The sequence below is a fragment of the Pleurodeles waltl genome, chromosome 10 (genome assembly GCF_031143425.1).
Source record: "Pleurodeles waltl isolate 20211129_DDA chromosome 10, aPleWal1.hap1.20221129, whole genome shotgun sequence".
Taxonomy (NCBI): domain Eukaryota; kingdom Metazoa; phylum Chordata; class Amphibia; order Caudata; family Salamandridae; genus Pleurodeles; species Pleurodeles waltl.
Window position 1 is genome coordinate 714,604,035 of NC_090449.1, and position 22,143 is coordinate 714,626,177.

At 41.4% G+C, this 22,143-nt stretch overlaps 1 protein-coding gene across 2 annotated transcripts in view; it reads left to right on the forward strand.

Annotated features, from left to right (window-relative positions):
• Positions 1-8,930, forward strand: part of CUL2 (cullin 2) — a 454,610-nt gene extending 445,680 nt beyond the window's left edge. For both annotated transcript variants that reach the window (XM_069211221.1, XM_069211220.1), the window contains exon 21: positions 8,336-8,930. In XM_069211221.1, coding sequence (XP_069067322.1) covers positions 8,336-8,467 — 132 coding nt within the window. In that variant the 3' untranslated portion in view covers positions 8,468-8,930. The remainder of the gene's footprint in view (positions 1-8,335) is intronic.
• Positions 8,931-22,143: the final 13,213 nt, after the last annotated feature.

Below are 22,143 nucleotides of genomic sequence, written 5' to 3' on the forward strand. Positions count from 1 at the left end.
CGAGGGACCGCCATGGAGCAACCTCGGAGCCAAGAAAGCGGCTCCGAGAGACAAAAACAAGATACCGGCACCGAAAAACATCGGCACCGAGAATCCATGCCGAAAGGAACAAAAATTCTGTCGGTGCCGAAACCGAAAAAAGATTCTCTCTCGGCGCCGAAAAATACCACACCTTCATCCTACTCAGAGGAACAAGGAATAAGTGGCCAAATGCACAGATTTGGACAAGAGCTCCAAAGTGTAGAATCGGACTACACACAAAAGAGACTGTACATCCAGCACGACACAGGGAAGATATCAACCCTTCCCCCAATCATGAGGAAAAGAAGGATCGAACTTCCAAAGGATGACGCACAACCACAAGCCAAAGTGGTTAAAAAAGTCACGCCTCCGCCCTCTCCACCACAGGCATCGCCGGCACAAACACCGCCACAAATGCACTCACCAGCGCAAACTACCATAAGTCATGACGATCAGGATCAAGACGCTTGGGACCTGTATGACACCCCAGTGCCGGACAATGATCCCGAGTCATACCCCACAAAGCCGTCACCGCCAGAGGACAGTACCTCATACTCGCAACTGGTGGCTAGGGCAGCAGAATTCCACAATGTCCAACTGCATTCCGATCCTATAGAGGATGATTTTTTATTTAACACCCTCTCGGCTACACACAGCCAATATCAATGTCTCCCAATGCTACCAGGGATGTTACGGCACGCAAAACAAATTTTTGAAGAGCCCGTAAAATCAAGAGCCATCACCCCAAGGGTGGATAAGAAATACAAACCACCACCCACAGACCCAGTGTTTATTACTTCGCAGTTACCACCTGACTCCGTGGTAGTAGGGGCAGCTCGCAAGAGAGCAAATTCACATACATCTGGCGACGCCCCACCTCCGGACAAAGAAAGCCGAAAATTTGATGCGGCAGGGAAAAGAGTAGCATCACAGGCAGCCAACCAGTGGCGCATCGCAAATTCACAAGCGCTGCTGGCCAGATATGACCGAGCACACTGGGACGAGATGCAACTTCTCGTAGACCATCTTCCCCAGGAATACCAAAAAAGGGCGCAGCAAATAGTGGAAGAGGGACAAACGATCTCAAACAATCAAATCCGCTCTTCACTAGACGCAGCCGATACTGCAGCAAGAACAGTCAACACTGCTGTCACCATAAGGAGACACGCTTGGCTACGCACTTCAGGCTTCAAACCTGAAATCCAGCAGGCTGTCCTTAATATGCCCTTCAACGAGAAACAACTTTTTGGCTCTGAAGTGGATACAGCCATTGAAAAACTTAAAAAGGACACAGACACGGCCAAGGCCATGGGCGCACTCTACTCCCCGCAGAGCAGAGGCTCTTTCAGAAAAACTCCATTTAGAGGGGGGTTTCGTGGCCAACCCACAGACACCACCAGCCAACAAACAAGAACCACACCATATCAGGGTTCCTTCCAAAGGGGAGGTTTCAGGGGATATCGGGGGGGTCAATTCCCAAGGAGTAGGGGAAGATTCCAGACTCCAAAAACACCTCCACCTAAACAGTGACTTTCAAGTCACGCAACCCCTTCACTCAACACCAGTGGGGGGAAGACTAAGCCAATTCTACCAATCTTGGCAACAGATTACAACAGACAATTGGGTATTAGCAATAATCCAACATGGCTATTGCATAGAATTCCACAACTTCCCACCAAACATCCCCCCCAAAACACGCAAAATGTCACCACAACATTTAGAACTTTTAGGACTAGAAGTTCAAGCACTACTGCAAAAGGATGCAATAGAGTTAGTACCAGTACAACAAAAAAACACAGGAGTTTACTCCCTGTACTTTCTAATTCCAAAAAAAGACAAAACATTAAGACCAATATTAGATCTCAGGACACTAAATACCTACATCATATCGGACCATTTTCACATGGTCACACTACAAGACATCATTCCACTGCTCAAACAGCAAGATTACATGACCACATTAGACCTAAAGGATGCGTACTTTCATATACCAATACACCCTTCTCACAGAAAGTACCTACGGTTCGTATTCAAAGGAATACATTACCAATTCAAGGTGTTGCCATTCGGAATAACAACTGCACCAAGAGTGTTCACAAAATGTCTAGCAGTAGTAGCAGCACACATCAGGAGACAACAGATACATGTGTTCCCTTACCTAGACGATTGGCTAATCAAGACCAACACAGTAAAAAAATGCGCAAACGACACCACATTTGTCATACAAACCCTTCACAAACTGGGGTTTTCCATCAACTATACAAAATCACACCTAGAACCGTGTCAAACACAACAATATCTAGGAGCAACCATCAACACATCAAAAGGAATTGCCACTCCAAGTCCACAAAGAGTGCAGGCATTCCACAAGGTAATAAGTGCTATGTTTCCAAACCAAAAGATACAAGCAAAACATGTGCTAAAACTTCTAGGCATGATGTCATCATGCATAGCCATTGTCCCAAACGCAAGACTACACATGCGACCCTTACAACAGTGTCTAGCATCACAATGGTCACAGGCACAGGGTCAACTTCAAAATCTGGTGTTGGTAGACTGCCAAACATACCTCTCGCTTCTATGGTGGAACAGCAAAAATTTAAACAAAGGGCGGACATTTCAGGACCCAGTGCCTCAATACGTTATAACAACAGATGCTTCCATGACAGGGTGGGGAGCACACCTCAATCACCACAGCATTCAAGGACAATAGGATATACACGAAACAAAATTTCATATCAATTACCCAGAACTGTTAGCAGTATTTCTAGCGTTAAAAGCCTTCCAACCCATAATAACACACAAATACATTCTTGTCAAAACAGACAACATGACAACAATGTATTATTTAAACAAACAAGGAGGAACACACTCAACACAATTGTGCCTCCTAACACAAAGAATTTGGCAGTGGGCGATTCACAACAACATTCACCTAATAGCACAATTTATTCCAGGAATACAAAACCAACTAGCAGACAACCTTTCGCGAGACCACCAACAAGTCCACGAATGGGAAATTCACCCCCAAGTTCTGAACAAGTACTTTCAAATTTGGGGAACACCCCACATAGATTTGTTCGCAACAAAAGAAAACTCAAAATGCCAAAACTTCGCATCCAGGTACCCACACCGCGAATCACAAGGCAATGCTCTATGGATGAGTTGGTCAGGGATATTTGCGTACGCTTTTCCCCCTCTCCCTCTCCTTCCATATCTAGTAAACAAGTTGAGTCAAAACCAACTCAAACTCATACTGATAGCACCCACATGGGCAAGACAACCTTGGTATACAACTCTACTAGACCTTTCACTAGTACCGCATGTCAAACTACCCAACAGGCCAGATCTGTTAACACAACACAAACAACAGATCAGGCATCCAAACCCAGCATCATTGAATCTAGCAATTTGGCTCCTGAAATCCTAGAATTCGGACACTTAGACCTCACACAAGAATGCATGGAGGTCATAAAACAAGCTAGAAAACCTTCCACTAGACACTGCTATGCATCTAAGTGGAAAAGATTTGTTTACTACTGCCATTCCAATCAAATACAACCATTACATGCCTCTACTAAAGACATAGTAGGATACTTACTACATTTGCAAAAAGCAAATCTCGCTTTTTCATCTATAAAAATACACCTCGCAGCAATATCTGCTTACCTACAAACTACTCATTCATCGTCTCTATTTAGAATACCAGTTATTAAAGCATTCATGGAAGGGCTAAAAAGAATTATACCACCAAGAACACCACCAGTTCCTTCATGGAATCTTAACATCGTCTTAACAAGACTCATGGGTCCACCTTTCGAACCCATGCATTCCTGTGAAATGCAATATCTAACCTGGAAGGTCGCATTTCTCATTGCAATCACATCCCTCAGAAGAGTAAGTGAAATACAGGCATTTACCATACAAGAACCATTTATTCAAATACACAACAATAAAATAGTTCTAAGAACAAATCCAAAATTTCTGCCAAAAGTAATCTCACCATTCCATTTAAATCAAACAGTAGAATTGCCAGTGTTCTTCCCACAACCAAATTCTGTGGCTGAAAGGGCACTACATACATTAGACATCAAAAGAGCACTAATGTATTACATTGACAGAACAAAGCTAATCAGGAAAACAAAACAACTGTTCATAGCTTTTCAAAGACCACACATAGGAAATCCAATCTCTAAACAAGGCATTGCTAGATGGATAGTCAGATGCATTCAAACATGCTATCTTAAAGCCAAAAGAGAATTGCCTATTACACCAAAGGCACACTCAACCAGAAAGAAAGGTGCTACAATGGCCTTTCTAGGAAACATTCCTATGAGCGAAATATGTAAGGCTGCAACCTGGTCTACGCCTCATACGTTTACTAAACACTACTGTGTAGACGTACTAAATGCACAACAAGCTACAGTGGGCCAAGCTGTACTAAGAACATTATTCCAAACTACTTCAACTCCTACAGGCTAAACCACCGCTTTTAGGGGAGGTAACTGCTTTATAGTCTATGCCACACATGTGTATCTGCAGCAACATATGCCATCGAACTGAAAATGTCACTTACCCAGTGTACATCTGTTCGTGGCATTAGTCGCTGCAGATTCACATGTACCCTCCCACCTCCCCGGGAAGCCTGTAGCCGTTTAGAAGTAGATCATAAATCTTAAACATCTGAACATTTGTAAATAATTATTAGAAACTCTTAACGTACATACATATTCACTCCATTGCATGGGCACTATTTATACCAAACAACTCCATCCTCATCCTCTGCGGGGAAAACAATCTAAGATGGAGTCGACGCCCATGCGCAATGGAGCCGAGGAGGGAGGAGTCCTTCGGTCCCGTGACCAAAAAAGACTTCTTCGAAGAAAAACAACTTGTAATACTCCGAGCCCAACACCAGGCAGCGGACTGTGCCACACATGTGAATCTGCAGCGACTAATGCCACGAACAGATGTACACTGGGTAAGTGACATTTTCACTATTGAGCATGGCCATTGATCCTCCGATCAGACTGCCCCTTTGGTAGGATCTTCTGTCGCAGAAACAGAAGGTTCTCCGCCAAACCTGTCCAGTCTTCGCCTTCTTGGGTAGAGATTTAGTGGCAGGATTTGACAGCTTTTGACCTTCCACCTGAAGTATGTGATGTTATCTTGGCACCGAGGCGTTCCTTCACCAAAACTGTATATGGCTGTCGGCATAAACTTGTGGCACGGTGCACAGACCAGCCTGTTTTCCCCTCTCTGCCCCTCTTTTCAAGGTCCTCTTGTTAGTTTGTTCTTTGGCCCAGCAGGGCTCCGCTTTGGGCACCCTCAAAGGTTATTTGTCTGCCATCTCTGCATTTCTGAGATTACGTGACCAACCGTTTTGTTTAAGTCTCCTGTAGTAAATAGGTTCCTGAAAGGTCTTACCCACGTTTCCTCAATCACCATTCATCATGCCCCAATGGGATTTGAATTTGGTCTGACATTTCTCATGTGTGCTCCCTATGAGACACTTCACAAATATCCTATCAGGCTTCTAACATTAAAAGCAGCCTTTCTTGTGGCCATTATATCTGCCCGCAGGGTGAGTGAGCTGCAGGTATTATCATCTAAGCCACCCTACCTTTCCATCTATCCTGACAAAGTGGTACTTCGCACACAGACTGCCTTTCTTCAAAAAGTGGTTATGCCCTTCCAAGTATGCCAATCCATCACCTTGCCTACTTTTTACACCCCTCTTAACCCCCCACATTGTTGTAAGAAAGAGGAGAGACTCGACCACCTGGACCCAAAAAGGGTGTTGATGTTCTACCTTGATCACACCAGTTCCAGGAGGATGATCAACTCTTTGTTGGGCATGTGGGTGTGAAGAAAGGTCAGCCAATGCAGAAGAGAACCATCTCTAGATTGGTCACTCTCCATCTCTAGATGAGTCGTTCTCTGCATTAAAATGTGCTGTACATTGGTTAAAAAGCAACCCCTGGAAGGTCTGCGCACTCCCTACCAGAACAACATCTGCAATCCCTGTGTTAGCACCCGTAGTTCCAATCCTGGACATCTGTCGGGCGGCAACGTGGGCTTCCTTGCACACGTTCACCAAACACTACTGCCTGGACAGTCAGGTAAGAAGGCATGGGTACTTTGCCCATTCAGTCCTGCAGGACTTCCTAATATGATCATGGTTTGCTGACACTTATCTGGGGATGGTATTCCTTGGGCATCTTTTCTGAAATAAGTTATCTGAAACTAGAAGTCTCTATCAGATTAAAAATTACTTACCTTGGGTAACGCCTTATCTACTAGAGACATATCCTAGTTGCAGATACCTTACTGCCCACCCATCCTCCCTGCACTGCAAACTGATTTCTAGGGTCAGGGCCCTAGTTTGACGCACCAGTGGTCAGTGTTCATGGCTCCGCGCTTCTGGTGTGGAAAGTTGTGAAAAGAAACTGACCAGTGCACCGGGGTGGTGCCTATATAGGTCCTGCGACATCATGACGGAATGCGCAATTCCAGCGGTGGATGTAGAGCCGGCCAACGGCACCTGACTGCGCAGAAGTACTGCTCGAGAAAAATCTCCAGATCCAGACTGCGCCTGGGGGAAATTATAAGGTAAGGAATCTGCAACTAGAATATATTTATACTAGATGAGGCGTTTCCGAAGGTAAGTAACTTGTTGGACAATAACCAAGACATCCAAACGTGCAGATTTGTGAATCTGGCTTTAGTTATAGCTAAGAGGAATATTGCTAGAAGGTGAAAGACAAGTAAGGCACTGGAGGTTAGAAAATAATTATGTGATGTCAAGAAATAGACTGTGGATTAAATAACCGCATTGAATACACAGCGAGGGAAGAATTAGGCCAGAGAAATATAATTGGGCACATTTCTATTTAATGCTGGGTTGCTGTAATCGAGAGAGGACTACTTGAATTTGGTAAGTGGACATATATACATAATGGAAGTGCATATGCACGGAATAAAATGGGGTTACTGCTGCAGGGAGAGGGCACGTAGTAGTTTAAAATGTTTGTTAAACCAGCTCTGTCATGGGAACGAACGGGTGGGCGATTTTAAGATGTTCCGTTCGAGTTGAAATGATGGTTATCATGTAAAATGAATAAAGAGCAATATAAAAAAAGCTTGAATCTAACCTCAGTTCCTGTGGTGCACCTTTGGTTTTCTGCTATGCCCTCGGCTCAATTAAATGCCGATTAAAACTATATATTCTTATGAGGAAAATGTTTACATCTTATACATAGTTCTACCTCTATTACCCTCGATGTTCTGAGGTTGAAGGGGGGCAGTGATTAAAAACAACCACTGCGGTGCCTTCGCAAATACCAAGGCACCATGAATCGGACTCCATCCTTGAACCCTAAGGCAGGGTGTGTTTATGGCGCACTGGGGGGGGGGGGGGGGGGAGAGGAATCTGGGTTATCTCCCTCACCCTTGGGTAATGTTCAGGGAGTTGAGGGCACATATATCCCGTTGTTGGGCAAGACGTGGAAGGGAGCAAGCGCCCCTGACTTCTGGAAGGCAGTATTGGGAGAAACACCCCTCTTTTCCTTAGACAAGGCTGAGTGGGTTTCCGAGAGTAAAGGAATATTTCCGGTTCCCTACCTCTCCCCTAACTCCTTAAAGCCCTTCGGCAAGGCCAGGTAGGGAAAAGAAAGAACACTGCATTAGCGCTAAATTTGGGGTCGAGATATAAATGAGGCGCTGCCAATCCACTCCTCGCTGTACGCTCTATAGTATAGTGACGACCCAAATGGTTGAAAAGTGGAGCTATATACAGAGAAAACTTTATTGAGGGTGCTTGAAATCGCAGTACAGATAGAAGGATGTGTTAGTAGGGATGGGCTTGACATCACGGTGATGGTTATTTTTTACAGAATTACATTGCACATAGATAGGTACATAGGTAAAGTGAATCTCCAAGAATAGCACGACAATATAGTCCACTTACAGGCCTGAGATATTAACCCGTCAGCAACTTGCACCGAAGGCCAGAAAGCTGCCAGATTACAAGATGTCAGGTGGATCATGCCTGTTTCATTTATTTGTTATAACAGGAAGAACAACTATTCCAGGAAAACCTTGCCACCTTGGGGTGTCAGTTATTTTCAACATTTACTGCCAGTTAAGTTTACAATTAACGTTGTAATATACACTGTGCAATATCTGAAATTTCAACTGAGCCATGCACAATAATGCTCGTATGTTAAGTTTTGTACGAATTGTGTTTGTGCAACTGCTGCCCTTTAGGGCAACCGCGGATGTGTTTGCTAATGTTATACTTTTTTATCCGTAGGTGATTAGCCAGTCACGAGCTAGATTCAACCCAAGCATCAGTATGATTAAGAAGTGTATTGAAGTTCTCATAGACAAACAATACATTGAACGAAGCCAAGCCTCTTCAGATGAATACAGTTACGTCGCATGATCTTCCTGTTTGCAGAGTATGACTGTGGGAAGATCACCACTGTCACTGTTTGGTGTGTTCCTGTGGGAAGGAGCAGGCCCGTGCCTCCATAATTGGTCACTTGGCAGTCCCCGTTTTTCTGCTGTTTACAACATCACCAGTGCCACGTCATGAGCGTCAAGGAAAATGCCTATAGATATTTTAAGCTCATGCCATTATGACGTTTCCTAAGACTTTACTAAACGAATGGGTGAAGTGTTGCAGGAATGTGGAAATTTGGGTGGGTACCATGCTTTTCTCTCCCCACCCTCCCAGGCACCGTCATGTTTGCAGTTGATGTGTTTTTTTAATGTATCTTAAAGGATTTAAAAGTAAAAACTAAATATTGTAATATGACAGATAAACTAATAATTGTATCTACTTTAAAATGAAAAAATGGCAAACATGATATTGCTGCTTGTCAATAAAAAAATAAAGAAACGGATTGTTTGTTGAAGTATATTTATATTTGCATACACTAATGTCGCAGGAAGGTTTGTTATGCTTTAGTCGTTGCTCTGTTGGTGTGGTTTGGAGCTGTTTGCCTGTGCCCTTTGTCTTAAGACATAAATGCATGCTTCGCACAGCCGAGGCAGTCCCCTTCTTCTAATCATTGCAGCACCTGTTATTGAATATTTCACACTGCAACTCGTGATTGCTTTACAGGGAAATAACTTTATTCTCTGATGCCTCGTGAACAAGATGCCATACATGCGTTTTCTCCTTCGGAAGACTGCGCTTGATACTGAAGAACCTGCAACTTGCAATATGTGAGGGTTTCAACTCCTCTTATGATAGACCTCCCTTCTAGCCTCTGAGCTCAGGCTTCCTTTCCCGTACTGACGTGGACAGTCTTCTACCACGTTCAACCCGTGTTTAGACTCCCACTCTCATGTTGTGGCCAGACTTCCTCCTTTCGGGCATGGAGTTTGCCAGGACAGCTGTTACACATACTCCTACTTGTGGTTTTATACATAGAGTGGGCTTTGGATCCAACCCTTTAAACTACTGTCTTTCTTCGATCAGATCAGCCTGCTTAAGCCTTTGTCAGTCACTTCTTGGGTCAAACCAGTGGAGTATTCAAATCTCATGTACTGCTGTTGGCTGGGTGGGTTTATTCTTCCCCCTCCACTTGAGTGCTTGCATTGCATACTTTTCCACTATAATCATCTCTGTCTGCTCTTGTTGGCTCCTCCCACGTGTCCGTTCTGTTTGGATTAGGTGGTTCCCAACCTGTGGTCCGGGGACCCCTGGGAGTCTGTGACTACTTAGAAAATTAACTTATATTAACAGATTACTAAAGTGTATATAAATAAAAAGGCTAAATGTACAATTGAAAATGTTAAAACATACTGTACATGTCAAAGTTAAATTGGAGGCTAAAAATTGAATTAGTATCCTCAGATTGATTCATGGGAGCAGTGCAGGTGCATCAAACAGAATACAGTATAGATGATATGTGGCTGCGATTGAATTTAATAAAGCACCAACCTTCCTATTAAATTTTTTATTTTTTTTACGAGCTAAATAAAAATGTGTTATCATTTGCATACGTTTGTGATGGAATGCTTGTTTCTGTATATTATGTGTAATGTTTTGCGGTTTTAATCATCAACAATGTTAAGGCCTAGGTCCCCAGCTTCCAGGAATGAGACTGTTGGGTGGAGGGGAGAGAAGGCGGCTTAGTCCCCATTTTCCTATAATGATTCATTGGGGGTCCCGGGTTCCAGTAATGATGAAGTGAGGGGTGCACAGAAGTCAAAAGGTTGAGAACCACTGGATTAGGACAGTAAACAGGGGTCTGTTGACTTTTCAGATGTTGGTTATTGTTCGGATTAATGTCCTCTACTCATGACCACTTACCTCAAGATTTCCTAAACCACGTTGTTGGTTAGTCTCTCATTTTTCTCTCTTGTTGTAGTCTGCCCTACCCTTCCACACATAGGAAGGATGGAGTGGATAGAAAAGTAAGAACATGCAGAATCGTGAGTCATCACGTCAAATTCAACATGTAATTACAGACTTTTTGCCCTGGTATTAACCCTGGTAATTTTGCTTGCCTCATAATACCAATTCGAATTGAAACTAATGTTTTTTGCTCAAAAGTTGTATTATGGTAGAACTCGAAATAAGGACCTACCCGTTCTGCATGGCAAGCCTTCTTAAGTTTCCCAGCTATTTAAAACTCTGATTCCTTCCATTTCAAAGTGCTTCAAAATCGAAAATGATCACAAAGAAATGGAGATAAATCCAAAATCATTGAGCGCTTGTGCAAATGTAACCGTGAGAAAGCATAGCTTAAAGTCACTGTTGCCATGCAATTTTATGCACCAAAATACATTCTCCATAATTTATATATAGTACGTTTGCCCAAATCTCCCTGTACTGAAGCCCCATACAGAGCAGTATCCTGAACTTTTGATTTGTAAGGCATTCATATGGTGTTAAAAGAAAATTACTGTAAAACACATATTTGGCTGAATTAGTTTCCATATAAGAGCTCCAACTAAAAAATCCCTTTCACAAAATCTGCTAAACAAACAAACAAACACGTTTAAAGGACCTCCCTCATACCATTTTGTTTCAGATTCGATCCAAACATGATCTAAACATTTTAAAAATTACAAAGTGAACAGTTGCATTTGAGTAAAGAGTTGTTGCAGGGTTTCTGCAAAATTAATAGACGTAAGTTTTACTTGTGGTCCAATTCATTATGCTGTAAAGGAAATCTTGAGATTAAAAACACTACGGTCTGCTAGAGACTTCTCGCTTCAGATTCCTTAGCTTAGAATATCCCCAGACATCAGACTGGATCTCGAAGTTTTTCGAGCAGTACTCCTGCACACCGGTAGGTGGCGTCGTTCAGCTCTGTGAAGTGACATGAGTGGTGCCTATCTATATAGGTGCCTCCTCGACGCATTGACGTCAGTTATTTCCTTTCCACGCCAGATAGCACTAATCTGATCTGACCTACCCCTCAGTCACTTCTTGAGTGGCTTTTTTTGATGTTTTGTCAAACATTTTTGAGAATTTTCTCGTGGTGTGAGGTCATGTTAGCCATGAAACTGGCTGGTTACAAACCACGTGGGCCATGTCACAGGCAAATGTTAGTGACAGCCCCCCTACTTGGTGTGTCTTTGGTGCTTTGAGTGGGACCAAGATTCCAAGACCTGCAAGGACTGCCACACGATGCATCCCAAGGCGCTGAGGGAGTGCTCCCTCAAGCTCTTCGCTGCCTTCTGTTAACCATCGAAGTCCCGACCGTGTGGAAGGTCCAGGGAAAAATTTGCGGAGCCCTTCCCAACGATCATCATCGCACTACATCACCATGGTAGTTGGGGAAGTGCCACAAGCACAAGAAGTCAAAGATGTCGAGGAGGTTGTTGACTTCACTGCATCCTTTGAAGTCTTCGGACGAAACGCAGGAAAGTCGGCACTCCAGGTCCACGAGTCAGCAGCGCTCGAACCAGGCTCTGCTCCCCTCTAACCCAATTTTGTCAGAGCGATCCCCGTTCAGCTGAAGTTCTTTGAGGCCATGCACCTCATATTTGGACATCCTGGCCCCTCTGGAGCACCACAGGTGTGGGAGGGGCCCCTACTGGACCCATGTCAAAATGTTTGCCTTTGGCACCGGTCTGGCCCCATAGATCCCTTGCTGGAGCAGGGTCGTAGCTGCGAGTGAGACAGAAACCTTCCTCGGCTCCCACTCCAGTGCTGGCACCACCAATGCCCCTTGGCAGTACCGTCCCCATCGTTATTCCTGACTGTGACACAGAACAGGATGTGCATTGGTCAAATCCGGAACTGACCGGGTCCATGCTTCCCAGAGCGGAGCCAATACATTATTTGTTTGATAGGCCTAGAGAAGGAGGCGAATGGGAGGGATCTATGGACCCTTATGGTTACCAGCTCCCATATAAAGAAAAGGACAACTTGTCACAGGAACTGGAGAAGGCAAGTCTGTTAGACACATCACCCAATACTGGCCTGATCTCTCCTCCTACTGTGGCTACAGCAGAGGGAGTGTATGTGAATAAGTTAAGTTTATTTCCAGATTGATACCAGATGTACAGAGCGTCTCCTCTTCGATCCGTTTCCTTCAGTCGGCTGTGCCCTTCCCAGCCATTCTAGAACACTGGGCCAGGCTTCTCTTCCTCCCATGACTACAAAAGGAGAAACACCTAAAGCTTCATGTACAGTGGTTCTATAAAACCAAACCTTTAAAAAAAATTGCACTTCCCAATCATCACCATTTTTTGATGCTAATTGTATAGTATTTTTCAAAAGCTTCTCAAATCTTTCTATCATACCTTTACCACTTGGATTGTATAAAGAAGTGGTCTTGTGTTTGACACCTATTCTTTCAAAATTCTCCTTTTCTTAGTTTGACATAAATTGTACATCATTGTTGCTAATTATTTTAACTGGTAGCACTTCCTCTATAAATACTTTATCAATAAACTCCAATACTTCTTTTGAATTCATTTTTTCTACCACCTTGATCACAGGCCACATAGAAAACAAATCAATCAAGGCTATTATATATTTTGGCTGTATGCCAGTTGGTCTCATGATATCAATGGCTACAGTATTCCAAGGTTTCTCAGGAACAATACATTCACACATGTTAGGTTTAAGGGCCCTAAGTGCTTTGTCGGAATTAGCACACCATATACCATTTCTTACAAGTCTTTCAACACATAAATCTATTACTGGCCACCAATATCATTTTTTAATCCTTTGCTTGGTTTTAACAATACCATTGTAGCCTTCATGACACAACTTCATTAACTCATCCCTCAAAGTGAAAGGGGGATGGCCCTATCACTTTCGAATACTGTTCCGTGATTTACAGACAACTCACTTCTGACTTCCCAAAACGACTTCGTCTTTTGGAATACAGGATTTTCTAAATTCCCAACCTTGTTCAATAACTTTAATAAGTTGTAAGTCTTCTTTCCATTCATCTTCTTTTACTCCAGGTACATCCTGGTCATGTATCATTGCAACCTATAAATCATCCCATTCATTTTTGTCACATTCCTTGATTTCTGTGGCATACGTGATAAAAAGTCAGCAACAACATTCTTTTCCCAGGTATTCCACCATATATATAAAATCTCGTAAATGCATTGGCATTCTCACTATTATAGCTGATGCTTTGAATAATCCTTCTGTAGTTAACAGTTTAACTAAGGGTTTTTGATCACTTCTTATTCTACATAGTATTCCCCATACAAATGATCTCAAGTACTCTAAGGCTCAGAAACACACTAAAGATTCTTTATCACTAAAAATGTATCCTCCATATGAAATAACGCACAAGAGGCATAAGCTACAATACATTCTTTGCCATCCATGCCAATCTGACTTCACATGCCTCCTAAACCTTTATTGCAAGCATCCACTGTAATAGCATTATCCTGTTCTGTGTCAAAACCATTTAAGAAGGGATCTTCTGTAATTGCCTTTTTATATCTAGAAATTCCTTACTGCATTCTTCAGACCATGCAAACTTTGTTTTGTGTTTCAACAATTGTTTTATACACCCTACTTGGATTTTTTTTTAACACATTTTGAGTAAACTCAACCATGCCTAAGAAAGACATAACTCCATCTTTATTTGTAAGATGTAGAGCATTTTGTATATCTTCCACTAACTTAGTTTTAGTAGTTATACCTTCACCACTAAGAACATGTCTTAAATAATTCAGACCGTACTGCAAATTTACTTTGTGTACTCAACAGTTAATCCTTTATCTTCAAGAATTTTCATGATTTGTTCTAAGTTCTCATCATGTTCAATTCTATCCTTCCCAAAGACCAATATATCATCTTGAACACATCTCACATTCAATTGTTTACCAAATAACTGATGCATAATTCTTTGAAAAATGGCCTCAGCTGAAGCTAATCCAAATGGTAACCTCTTGTACTGGAAATAGCCAAAAGGAGTAATGAAGGCTCTATACATTTTAATTTCTTCTTTGAGCCTGAATTTCGTGGTATGCAGTAGATAAGTCTATGGCCGAAAACCACTGAGCATCTTTGGTTAATGATAACATCTCTGAGATTGTGGGCAAAGGGAATTTATCCACAACAATATTGTTATTTAAATGGTGTAAATCAATACATAATCTGATCTTTCTATTGCTACGTATTGCCACTACTGCTGGTGAAATCCACTCAGGTGATTCAGTAGGTTCAATTACATTAGCATTGACTACATTTTCTACATCTCTATTAACTTCATCTCTAAGTATGGAATATTCCTTACTCTGTGTACCTTAGGGCAAGCATCTGATTTAAGAACAGTACAATGCTTGAAATCTTTCAATTTACCAGACCAAACTAATGGAAATGTTTTTAACAAGTCGGTTCCAATTGTTTCACCCTCATCAATGACCATAGGATTTAAAACCATATGTAACTCTCTCTGGTCCTTACATCCCAGTACTGAAGGACGTTTCTTAGAAATGTATAACTTACCTATGCATTTTCTATTCTTGAAGCGGAATACTAAATTCCTATAGCCAATTATATCTATTGTCACCTGAAAGGATTGATATCCGAAGTTGAGAGTCTTTCACCTAGTCTGCTCTCAATTTTTGTTTTCCATATCTCTTCATTCACAATGCTGAATGGAGGACCAGAATCTGCATACACGATTATTTTCACCCCCCCAATGGTCTTAATACACATATATTTTTTTCCTTTTACAATTTGACCCATCGCCAATATTATAATTAATCTTTTTTTTCCTTGGCACCATTTACATCATTGTTTGTTACATAGTTTGTGACTTTTTTAATAGTGTTTTCATCTTCACTAGAACTTGCTTCATCCACACATTTTACTTTTAACCCTTTTTTTTTTTTTTCATACCCTTGCAAAATGTCCCATAATGCCACAAGCTGAACATTTCTGTTTAACAGCTTGGCAAAATTTACTAGAAGCAAGATGTGACTCAGTGCCACAGCGATAGCATTTTATGTTACTTTTCTTTGTAAATTCATTAACCCTTGTGTTGTCTCTTTTACTATCACCTTTGCTAAAATTCATATTCTTAATTTTACTTATTACCTCTTTTTGTACATCCTTAAGGTAATTTTTCAAAGCTTTCACACAGCGACTAGATAATTCTGCTTTTCTAATCATAGTTAAAATATTCCTAAACTCCGCATCACCATTAATCCACAATGTCTCTTGGATGGCTGGATGACAAGTGTTCATAACTACTTGATTCCTAATAAGTTGTTCATTTAAAGTCTCAAATTTACAATCTCCTGCTAATATTCTAGGCGTAGCAACATATTCATCTATACTGTCTCCCATCTCTTGTTTTCTTTGAAAAAACTTGTATCTATCAATTTAAATACAAACTTTTTGGCGCAAAATTGTTGTCAAAGTCTCTCAAAACATCTTCATACACATCAGAATCTCCCCCTCCCGTCATTTTAATAATTTGATCATACTTTTTTAATCCTTCTGGTCCTACAGAATGCAAAAATATTATTTTTTCCATTCAGGTTTCATTTTTCCTTCTTCTTCCTCATCTATAGTTTCTATGAAGTTTAAAAAATATGATTTCTACTCTGCCCATTTCATGCATGATTCTCCTCTAGCTGGCCAAAATGCTTGTGGGGGTTTTAGAGAAATAATTTGAGTAGCCATAGTGTAAAAGAACAAAACAAAAATAAAATAATAAATAAATAGATGAATTGCAGATGGACAGGTTGAAAAACTTTCCTTCCACCATGTATAGATACGAGACAGTGTCCACTCTTCAACCTAATAAAAGGACTAGTTCACTGTGATTATACTCGGTAATTGTTAAAGAAGACGAAGGATGACATACTCAGCAAACTTTTCTCTGAAATGAAAATACTCAAAAATAAGGCAGCATACAAACACCTGGAAACATCAACTGTTGTGTAATAAATATGGAGGAAATCACCCTTTAAAAAGAGAGTCACGTACGTAATAGATGCACATATAACGTGCGCCGGAAATTGCCTTGTCCTGGTAACGCTGGGAAACGACAATCAACGCGTGCAAACAACAACAGAAGGCTTACACTGATGCCGATATAAAGAATGCAAATTCAAAACATGCCAGGGTTTAAGCTGCAAACTGCTCGAGAAGTAAATTCTTTGAATAAATTACCTTAGCGTAGATGTTAAAAGTTGAAACTCACGTAGGGTGAAGAAATATTACCTCTGTAAATGTTTTTCCCAGAATAAAAATATGTTACTGAACGTCAAGGTTCAGCCGCTTCTAAAATTGTCGTGCCTCATAAATCTCTCAAAAGAAGAGAGAATCGTGGTTCTCCGGTGTTCAAGAGCTCATCGCCAATTTTGTAATGTAAAACTCCACGAATATCGTTGTGAATAAGTTAAGGTTATTTCCAGTTGGACACCAGATGTACAGAGCTTCTCCTCTTCGATCCTTTTTCTTCTGTCTGCTGTGCCCGTTACAGCCATTCTGGAACACTAGGCCAGCACGCTCAAGGAACAAATCATAACAAAACACATTAACACTTAATTACAATACATTTGAAACATAGCAGGGATCCTCTTTTGCAGTAGTGGGGCATGGGGCACTGAGATCTTGTACCTTCAGCTGCCCAGAGTGGTAGTCAAGGCTAATGTCTTGTCAGAGGTAATCAGCTGGGAATCTCCTGTTCTGAACACTTAGGGGGTTATTCTAACTTTGGAGGAGTTTTAATCCGTCCCAAAAGTGACGGTAAAGTGACGGATATACCACCAGCCGTATTACGAGTTCCATAGGATATAATGGACTCGTAATACGGCTGGTGGTAAATCCGTCACTTTTCCGTCACTTTTGGGACGGATTAACACCTCCTCCAAAGTTAGAATAACCCCCTTAATCCCCTTCATTTGAAACCCTTACCGATGGCCTCTCAGGCCTGTGCATAGGACAATTGCCTGCTGCCATTGGCCTGCTCCTTAGAACGCCAGTTTCATTACCCAGAACACCACCCCAGAGAGCTTGGTAGTCCAAGCCTCCACACCCCGGATTAATCCCGGCCTGTTCCCCACCACTCTACCGGATAGGGAATCCAAGAGGCTGGATAACTTAGGCAGGAGAATGTTCTCTTCAGCCAGCCTAGCACTGTAGTCGGTGAACACCACTTTCCTATTAGGCCGTTATTCCCATATGATATAAGACTCAGTTGCGCAAGTTCTGCCTACGGTCTCAGGAGGCCCTAGCAATACTCACCCAAGTCTATTGCTGATGGGTGAGATGCAGCTAAGTTCACCATAAAGTGTGGGCTTGATGCGACCAACTCGCTGGACCGAGCGATTTCATAGTCAGTGGCCTTGCAGCACTATGTCTGGCTGAGAACATGTCAAACCTGAAGATCCTCTGGAACCGTACCTCCCAGTGGCCCACCATCAAGTAGCTCCGACTCTGACAATATATCAGCAGAGGATCAGAGTAGTGAGATGGGTATAGGGTATTAGGGAAGGAGACCTGTAAGACAAAAAGAACAAGCAACCAGAGCTCTAATGATAGCAAGCTGAAGGTACACAGTGCAGTCAATAAGAACTCAAAAAAATGTGTGTGGTTTAAAAACAAATGTGCAACACAATTTACCTTCTATTGCTAATCATGGAATAATCATAAAACTTGGCTTCCTACTATTAATGAGACAACTCTTTGAGGAGAAAGACCTAAGCCATGTGGGTGAGAACACACTCATGTCATTTCTGTAACACTGCCCACAATTTCTTGTGAATGAGTCAGTGAAAGCTTTTGCTTATCCCCAGATAACTTGAATGGAGTAAAAAGTGGAAAAACACACAGTGCACAAATTACTGAACAAAAATAGGATAATAGATGCAATAAACCAATGCCCTCAGTACTGAGATTCCAAAGAGATGTCCACGTAAAACACAGACTTCCAAAGTATCAGGCTGTATCAAATCCTCACTTTGTTAATAAAGCAGCTCAATTAGAAACATGAATATGAACACAGTTTCAGGTAATGCACTGAAGTACTGCTAATCAGCAGTCTATGAAACACAAACAGCCCCAAAGCGTAGTACTCTCCAAACCGTAACTCCTCCTTAGATGAATGCGGAGCAATGTGAAATGAAGATTCTCTTGTCACATACAGCAGCCCAGCCAACGCATTTCATCCAAGGAAGGACTTCATTAGGGCTGTAAATTTAAAAACAGACATCAGAATCAATAACAATTTTCATATATTACATAATTTACCACACCATTATATACATATATAAATACTATCCCTTAAAAACATGGCTCCCCTATGTATCACCCACAATAATGCCAACTCATTTAGAATCTGGTGCCAGAAGTATACATTTACATCATTAGATTTCTGAAATATATAAAAAGGAAAGTAATATTTGTCCAACCCAATTTCTTTTCTCCTAATATATTCTTCATAGTTACACTGAGTACCCAAATTATGGACCAATTTGAATTACAGCCATATTCTACTTACTCATTGTATCAATATATTTATATTGCATATATTCTTCCTGTCAGATAGATTCCCCACAATCCAATACATAGGAGAAATAGTAGCTTTGGTATCAGAGATACTATGAATATATTGGATATATTAATTGATATAAGATGGGACTCCAACATGATGTTTGTTTCTTTAGGTGTAGTAGGACTCTACATAGGTGTACAAAATAGATTTGGTTTGAAGGCGGTACAGCACGTTTTGTTAAACAGAAGTGCTAGCCTTATGCAACATTTAAAAATGTTAGTGGATATGTGTGAATTGATTATGAACAATATATTTTTCTTGTATGATGGAGAATTGTATCATCAAGTAGAAGGAACGGCTATGGGATCTAGGTTTGCACCCTCTTATGCCAACCTTTTTATCAGTTGGTTTGAGAGGGAGCATGCCTGGTCTCATACTGCTGGAGAATGGATGGAACATGTTTATTTTGGGACATGATTTATTGATGATATACTCATTATTTGAACAATAACAGTAAGAACCTTAAAATAGTATGTGGTATATTTGAATAGTATCATCTTTAATGTGAGGTTTATTATGTGTTATACATTTTTTGGATGTTCAATTGTATGTGATGGGAGAGAGTATTCAAAGTAGACTGTACCATAAGGACACCGTTAAACCACTATTTTGTGAGCAGATAGTGCCCCTCCTACTAGTATGATCAGTGGGATCCCCTATGGAGAGATGGTCAGACTCTGTAGAAACTGTAGTCAGGAGGAGGATTTTGACGAACATCTTTTACATTAGAAGAGTAGGCTCAAAATTGAAGGTTACGATGAAGGCACACTGAGTAAGGCAGAACGGAGGATTAGTGTTGTAAGTAGATCAGAGATGCTGTTTAAAAGAACGAGGCCTCAAAATACTGAGAGATCAAGCAAATTGTCATTACTGATGACATGCAGCCAAGAGCACAGATTGATTCATAAGGCATTATGTAAGAACTGGTCCCTTCTCAAGGGTGTTCCTTAATTGATTAATGAGATTGCAGATAAACCTTCCATGATTTATAGGAGCGGTCCTACTATTAGAGACACAATAATGAGGAATTATTCAGAACCATTAAAAACTACTATTCAGAGTTAGTTGCCAACCCACCCGAAAGGCTTTTTTATCTGTGGTGATTGTATTATGTGCAATCATGGGCTTAATAAATCAAAAACATTCAAGTACAACACTACAAAATTGTATCATATGTAACAATTTATTAACTGTGACAGCTGCTTTGTCGTTTATGTGATTATTTGTAATTGTGCCGAGATTTATGTTGTTAGTTCCAAAAGACAATTAAAATTGAGAATACGGGGTCTTACACATAAAGAAATGTCATCCTAACAAGGTGGGATTTAGCTTTCATGGAATACAGAGAATCATTAAAGATTCTAGGGGAGGTGACACTGAACTTAAACTATGACAGGAAGAGGCTAAGTGGATAAGCAGATTAAGAGTGATGGAACTTTGTTTTTAATTCTAGAGAACGAATTACATTACTTTGTTTAGAATTTGCAGTCAATAAGATCATTTTAAGGCTTTTCTGTTTGGATGGTAGTTTGTTGGTTTGGAGATTCTTCAAATTGAAGAGTTTGCTTTTTAATTTTTGCTTTTATATGATTTGGAGAAATTTTGGGGCTTTATTGTGAGCTTAATTTAGAGAGAGACTATATGATTCTATTGCCATCATTTACTTAGGCATTTTTGTTTAAGGATATTATAGGTTGGTGTAGATTACTTCGTTGTAGGTCTGGAGTGTGATATATTGTAGGGTTTGTGGTGGGGCAATCTGAAAATAGATTCAGTGTGTGAACTTACATTGGCCACCAGTTACAATGAATGAGTTTGAGGGACTGATGAATATGATTGGCCGTAGTTACTTATTTGACCAGATTGGGAACTATGAACATGAACTCAGTCTTATTGGCTACAAAATCTTTACCCATTGTAAGGATGGGAGAATGTGAATGGATGTTTTATATTCATCCATGTGATAGGTGTTTGAGAATGTAGGATTATCATTTGTAATGAGAACATAGGAGATACTGATTGGTCGGTTTGTTGGTTACATGCCGTGCTATTTTGCAAATGTTAATGTTGTTTGATTGGCCCCTAGTTACTTACCTGACCAGACTGGGAACTGGAAACGCGAGCTCATGCTCCTCTTGGTTAAAACATCTTTACCCATTGAAAGGATGGAAGAATGCAAATTGATTTTTCTAGTCATCCATGTGATAGGTGCTTGGGAGTGTAAGATTCTCATTTGTAATGAGAATATAGGAAATACCGATTGGTTGGTTTGTTGGTTACATGCCGTGCTATTTTGCAAATGCTATTGTTCTTTGATTGGCCTTGGTCATTTACCTGACCAGATTGGGAACTGCGAATGCAAGCTTATGTTCCTATTGGTTAAAACATATGTTCGATGGCATATGTCGCTGCAGATACACATGTGTGGCACAGTCCGCTGCCTGGTGTTGGGCTCGGAGTATTACAAGTTGTTTTTCTTCGAAGAAGTCTTTTTTGGTCACGGGACCGAAGGACTCCTCCCTCCTCGGCTCCATTGCGCATGGGCGTCGACTCCATCTTAGATTGTTTTTTTCCGCTGTCGGGTTCGGACGTATTCCTTTTCGCTCCGTGTTTCGGTTCGGAAAGTTAGTCAGAATCTCGGAAGAAAGCGTCGGTATTGTTCCGTTCGGTATCGGGATAGTTAGGTACATCGACACCGATCATCGGAAGACTTTGGGGTAGTTTCGATCCCCCACCGGGGCCTGGTCGGCCCGACCGCGTGCGACATCGAAGCCGATGGAACGGACCCCGTTTCGTTTCTGCCCAAAATGTCACAGTAAGTATCCTTATACAGATCAGCACTTGGTCTGTAACTTGTGCTTGTCCCCCGAGCACAAGGAGGATACCTGTGAAGCCTGTCGAGCCTTCCGGTCCAGAAAAACACTCCGGGACCGAAGAGCCAGGCGTCAACAAATGGCGTCCACGTCGACAAAACAACGTTTCGACGAGGAAGAGGAAACATTCTCGGTTCCGGAATCAGAATCCGGAGACTCCGACGTCGAACAACAGCAACAAACTGTGAGTAAGACGTCGAAAAGTAAATCCATCGACAAACCGAAAGCCCAGG